The sequence below is a fragment of the Brassica napus genome, chromosome C5 (assembly GCF_020379485.1).
Source record: "Brassica napus cultivar Da-Ae chromosome C5, Da-Ae, whole genome shotgun sequence".
Classification (NCBI taxonomy): Eukaryota; Viridiplantae; Streptophyta; class Magnoliopsida; order Brassicales; family Brassicaceae; genus Brassica; species Brassica napus.
The window spans coordinates 14,603,240-14,608,452 of record NC_063448.1 but is presented as its reverse complement, the minus strand read 5'-3'; the positions used below and the strand labels follow the sequence as shown (position 1 = coordinate 14,608,452).

General features: G+C 41.9%; 3 protein-coding genes across 4 annotated transcripts; 1 reads left to right on the top strand and 2 right to left on the bottom strand.

The window, feature by feature from the left end:
* Positions 1-917, top strand: LOC106401656 (ethylene-responsive transcription factor ERF019). Of its 2 annotated transcripts, none has more exons than XM_013842204.3 (2): positions 1-591; positions 679-917. In XM_013842204.3, the coding sequence occupies exons 1-2, from the start codon at positions 213-215 to the stop codon at positions 696-698; spliced, it is 399 nt and encodes a 132-aa protein (XP_013697658.1). In that variant the 5' UTR covers positions 1-212; the 3' UTR covers positions 699-917. The 2 variants fall into 2 exon arrangements, with proteins under 2 accessions (XP_013697658.1, XP_013697657.1); XM_013842203.3 differs by having other exon boundaries at positions 673-917.
* Positions 918-996: 79 nt separating this feature from the next.
* On the bottom strand, positions 997-3,471 carry LOC106401655 (putative methyltransferase At1g22800, mitochondrial). The gene is made up of 11 exons (XM_013842201.3): positions 3,213-3,471; positions 3,025-3,108; positions 2,862-2,940; positions 2,600-2,732; positions 2,431-2,500; positions 2,274-2,338; positions 2,088-2,166; positions 1,856-1,943; positions 1,686-1,750; positions 1,491-1,580; positions 997-1,399 (listed from the first exon to the last, which is right to left on the bottom strand). Exons 1-11 carry the CDS (start codon positions 3,402-3,404, stop codon positions 1,286-1,288), a joined length of 1,059 nt encoding a protein of 352 aa, XP_013697655.1. The 5' UTR covers positions 3,405-3,471; the 3' UTR covers positions 997-1,285.
* A 315-nt stretch (positions 3,472-3,786) lies between these two features.
* LOC111206112 lies at positions 3,787-4,610 on the bottom strand (the record flags this gene model as incomplete). Its single annotated transcript, XM_022702456.2, has 2 exons — positions 3,787-3,950; positions 4,111-4,610. Coding segments are annotated over 2 exons (570 nt in total), but the record flags the coding sequence as incomplete, so codon positions are not given.
* Positions 4,611-5,213: the final 603 nt, after the last annotated feature.

The window sequence follows — 5,213 nt, the reverse complement described above, 5'->3', positions numbered from 1 at the left end:
ACGTCAACATAAAATTGATAACACTATTCTGAAACGGGTCATACTTTGACCCGTTGAATTCTTCCTTTGAACAAAAAAAACAATATCTTATCTTATTTAAGTTTTACCGGTCAACCTAAATTATAATAATAATATTTTTATCCATTTTGACTTTCCAACTTCAACGTATAAATAGCCACCGTGTCCTCCAGATCAAACACAAACACATAACAATGGATTACATCGACAACACCGGCGAAACTCAATCAAAGTACAAAGGCATCCGTCGCCGGAAATGGGGGAAATGGGTATCGGAGATTCGAGTTCCGGGAACTCGCGACCGTCTCTGGTTAGGCTCATTCTCCACGGCGGAAGGCGCAGCCGTGGCGCACGACGTGGCTTTCTACTGTTTACACCAACCAAACTCGCTCGAGTCTCTCAACTTCCCTCACTTGCTTCCTCCTTCCATAGTTTCCAAGACCTCGCCGAGGTCTATCCAGCAAGCTGCTTCTAATGCCGGAATGGCCGTTGACGCCGGAATCGTTAACAGTGATCACGCGTCAGGGAACTCTGGGAATGGAGATACAACGACGGCGTATTATGAGAATGGAGGTGCGTTGAATATATCAGTGTATGATTATTTGGACGGTCACGATCACGTTTGAACTTCTTCTTCTTGTTTTTCGTTTAAAGATACAGCTACTCAAAAGAAACAGTGATGGAGCCTGGTGTGTCAGCAAACAAAGCGTTGTGAATATAAATACGTTTATGTTTCGCTGTCGGCCCAATTCAAAAAACTTTTGTTGTACGAATATATATATTTATATTTTATATTTTATTCAAGAGAATTATAATGCGAGTGAAGCTTTGTTTCAGACAATAATTTATACGTTTTGTTTTGTTGCGTCTATGAAATATCTGGAAACGCTTTTGAAATATATAATTGTTGTTGCACAATACAATATGAACGTCCTCTGTACACTCCCATTCTTTTTTTTTTTTTGTTTCACAAGGAAGTTTCATGACAAGGTTTTTTCAAACATACATTATATATGCTCAAATACAAGGTTGGATCTGAAATTTTGAGGACTATAAAATACTTTAAAAAAAAATTAATTAAAAAAAAAAAAGAAATTGGAGACCAAGACCAATGTTTTATAGAGCACTATGCTCAAATGCTTTTACTAGAGGACCTCACAGGGGTGCACACAATAATACACCCTAAAGTTCAGTCACTGACTCTCGGAGTCTCTTTTGTAAGGTCTCCGTTTATTGAACATGAACGTGCCACTTCTTTGATCCATACTCAAGACTGACCACCGAATTGCTTGTGAATATCCGTGAAGGATACGGTGGCCGAACCTCTCCGCTTGGCCTGAGGGTGAGACGAGTGTTCTTTCCATCCCGTCATGTAAATCACCTACACAGGAATTACCCAACGATATAAACCTTGTGCACTGCACGATTAACATGCATTGTTGTTACAGTCTATACTCTGATACATTGCGTACCTGAAAAGTGGCAGGTATAGTGCCGTCTTCTGTGGCGAACATGGAGTCATATATGGCTGCCGTGGCTAGAGCAGTTTCACGGTTGAGTATCTGTTAAGAAGGGGGGGGGGGGGGGGGGGGGGGTTTGGTTAAGAAAAAATATGTACGCAGTAGTCAGAAGTGAGAAAAGTCTCGACAGAAAGATAGAAAACTAGCCTTGTTTCTCTGGAGAAGAGCATTGGTTTCACCCATTGCACGAAGATGCTCTATAAGATCCAGCGCTGAGTAATAAAGATATCAAAGAAGGCGGAAGGACAGCTTAGAAGGTGAAGATATATACAAACCAAAACAATGAGGACGAAGAAAAGTGGAATAGTTTTTTTTACCACTCTTGTATTTAACTACATATTCGTCAACGTCAACGCCAGGGAGACTAAAACCAGCCCTGGTCAAGAGATTCCCTGCGTCCCTAACCTGAAAGCAAAATAGAGAGAGAAGCCATGTTCTTCAGCTCAGTATGATACAAAGTCAACTCTTTGGTTTTGTCATCTACAAATTGCAATCACCGACATATCTATTGTCAAGCTGCAAGATTCACACACACACACACACACCCACCTGTGCCAAAGGAGATAGACGGGGACTAATGCCCCCTTCACGCTCCATGTGAGCCAAAGTGCATGCTATTCTCAGTTCTCTGATAAAAAAGAAAAGGATTGATTTTACAGCAAACAAAAAAAAAAAGATAATAACAAAGAACATGTCGGAGAGGTATTCGATATTGAGAAGGAAGACAGAACAAACTTTAAAGTTTCTCCACCAAGAATGGCTGCTAAAAATAAGCCATCAGGCTTCAGCGCCAGTTTGCACTGCAAAATCCAAAACTAACACATTATTGATCTCACTCAAGATAAAAAAAAACAAATCGCATACACAGCCAAAAGCAACGAAAAGGGAAGACCTGTATCATGGAACCTGGAAGATCGTTTGTCCAATGAAGCCCCAAGGAACTTATGATCAAATCAACCGAACTTCAAATGACAACATATTCCAGATATCAGTAATTGAGATAGAACTCTGATGAGCGGCAGCAAAGGTAGATTATACATTAGTGTTGTTGTTGGTGTTACCTTTCTTTGATAGGGAGAAACTCTTCATCACCAACCAAGTAAGATGTGTCGATGGAGTTATCATCTTGAGCATCTCTACATGATTTAATCATGTCATGTGAGGTATCCATCATGATAAGCTTTTCAATCCCACCTGTGCACCCAAAGCCAAAAACCATCATCATCATCATCATCATCATAAACATTCAAAATAATTAATGCAGATGGAAATACACTTAAACAAACCAAGAGAGTCAAGAGAGAGAGTCAAGAGATAACTAACCACGATCACGTAGTAGACGCTTGACAGGACCAAGAGAACCTCCCAAACACAAGGCAGAGGGAAAACTCTTCTTACAATCCTTAGAAAAGAGCAAAAACGCAGAGGAATCAAATCAAGAAATGCAAGTCACAAGAGAAGAGAAGCGTAATGCTCACTCTTGTACCTCTAAGCGGTCGAGCAGATTCTCAGCAACAGCGTCGACAAAGGTGTCGTTTTTATTGCGAGACAGCCACGCCGCTCGGTCACGCTTCAATCCCATCCCAAATACCAAAAACACACAAAAATTTAGAAAACAAAGCTTTGGCTAGTTGAAAAGGAGAAATGTTAAAAGATGAATGTTGAGCACTGCACATGTACGCGCTTGAGTTCTCGATCGAAGATCTTCACCCTGGAGGAGCTGCTATTCTGCTGAGACTCACCGCCATAACCGCCTTCAGTAGAGAAGGAACGAGACGCCAAGAATGCGTGAGATTGCTTCGCAGGTTTTTCGAATACTCTCTTAAGAATCCCATTTCGACCGTACAGTGAATTGATCCTCCGCATCTCTGTTCCTTAGCCGCACCGGGAAAGCGTCGGTAGATTTCTTCTAAGTCCCAAGTCCTTTTTTTTCATTTCGGTCCCTACTATTTATCTATAATTTCATCATTGCTCTCTTACTTTACATTTTACACTTACGTTCCCCTCACACTAAGTTTAATCCCAGTCACATTATTATCTTCCTAATTGTATTGAGCTCTATAGTCAAGTGTTTTGGATCATAGTTTTGTTGGCGTACGTCTTGTGGTTGCGACTTTCTCCCTCGCTCGCTGCATCTTCTTATATGGATGTGTTGTTCTCTTAAGTAGTTTGCCAGTCAAAAACATGGGGAAAATGTACAAAGTCAACAAAACCTTGATGAGACCCTTTTTTTTTTTTTTTTTTTTTCTGGTAATAACATATACTAAATAACACAATGTTTGAAAACTGTGAGAGAGATACACACAAAGAGTAAAACGAGTGATAACCGATGATTTCTTGATCTACATGATTACACATGAGCATGTCCTTTGTTCACCCGTCTCCCATTCTTCATCCGACAATCCCATGTCACTGCCCACCAAAAATCCAAGTTGATTAAAATAGCTACACTAAATCAAAAGCTCAGGGTTCACATTAAGGATAATGCTTGCAAAGATAGCAGAGGATAATAAAACAATGTGATGTTTCAACTGTATTGACATTTAAAGCTCTGCTCAACAAGACGGGTTACCTGGGCTCAAATTCTCTAACTTGAGTGAGCTCACTACCACAAGCATCTGGCCACTGCACTTTCCGCCTTCCCGTATCGTCTCCACCGGTGAGGTCGCTCGCATCGTCGACGCTCAACGTCTCGTGTTCTTTAATATCCTCAAGAGAGCGTGGCTCCGCAACAGAGGGAGGCCTCTTCAAGCTGCTCCTCAACGAGAGTTTGAAAGCTTCTTTGCTGGTGGCGTTGTCATCATCAACAGCTTTATTTGCGTCGTGGTGGTCTTTGCCATTTTCAGGAACAGCAACAGACTCTGGTGGTGAAGTCGATACAACGGGCTGCTTCACAGGTTCTACTTTAAGAGGACATGGGGTGGTGGTATCGAGTCCCGCGGAAGCGCCGCCACAAGAAAAACAAGAAAAGGAAGCGCAACCGCGGGAAACTCGGTTCTTGATGGAATCCAGCTGAAGAAAAGGGGTGGTGATCTTTGTCAACAACAACAAGAAGCAGCAGCTGGTAGTGATTCAAGGGGGACAACTCTCATGGAGAGAAGAACCGAGTTTCCTCCTTCAACTGCCAGTAACATTAGCTGCTCTTCTGTTCATCTAGGCGTATTCCATTTGCTGACAGTGTCCACCTTCCTGCTCAACCCGAGGACCCCCAAATATAGTAACGACCTCTTTGTTATTAACAGAGATGATTCAGATTCAATAAAATGTTTCCAAATTTGGGATCCAAAGCTAGTTAAAAGACAATCAAAACTATAGAAGAATTCGAAATCCCTGAAAAGAGAGGTGTATGAGAGATTGATCAACTCGGAAGAGATCTAAAACGCCAAGAGAGAATGGATCCGTAACCTAAAGGTGAAGAGTTCAAATGAAACATGCATTAGCTATACTCAAGGCTAATAACATCCTCTCTCTCTCTCTCTCTCTCTCTCTCTCTCTCTCTCACAACCTCCTCGTCTTCCTCGCTCGCTACTGGAAATGAATCTAATGGGAGTAGTAGATTCAACTCACCTGACGGATCAGCTCTGTGTATGACTTCCGTCAGCGCCGGCGGTTGCGATCGCCACTCCCTCTCTCGTTTCTCGCGTGAATCACAAATCGGCGATGAGAGAGAAGAGA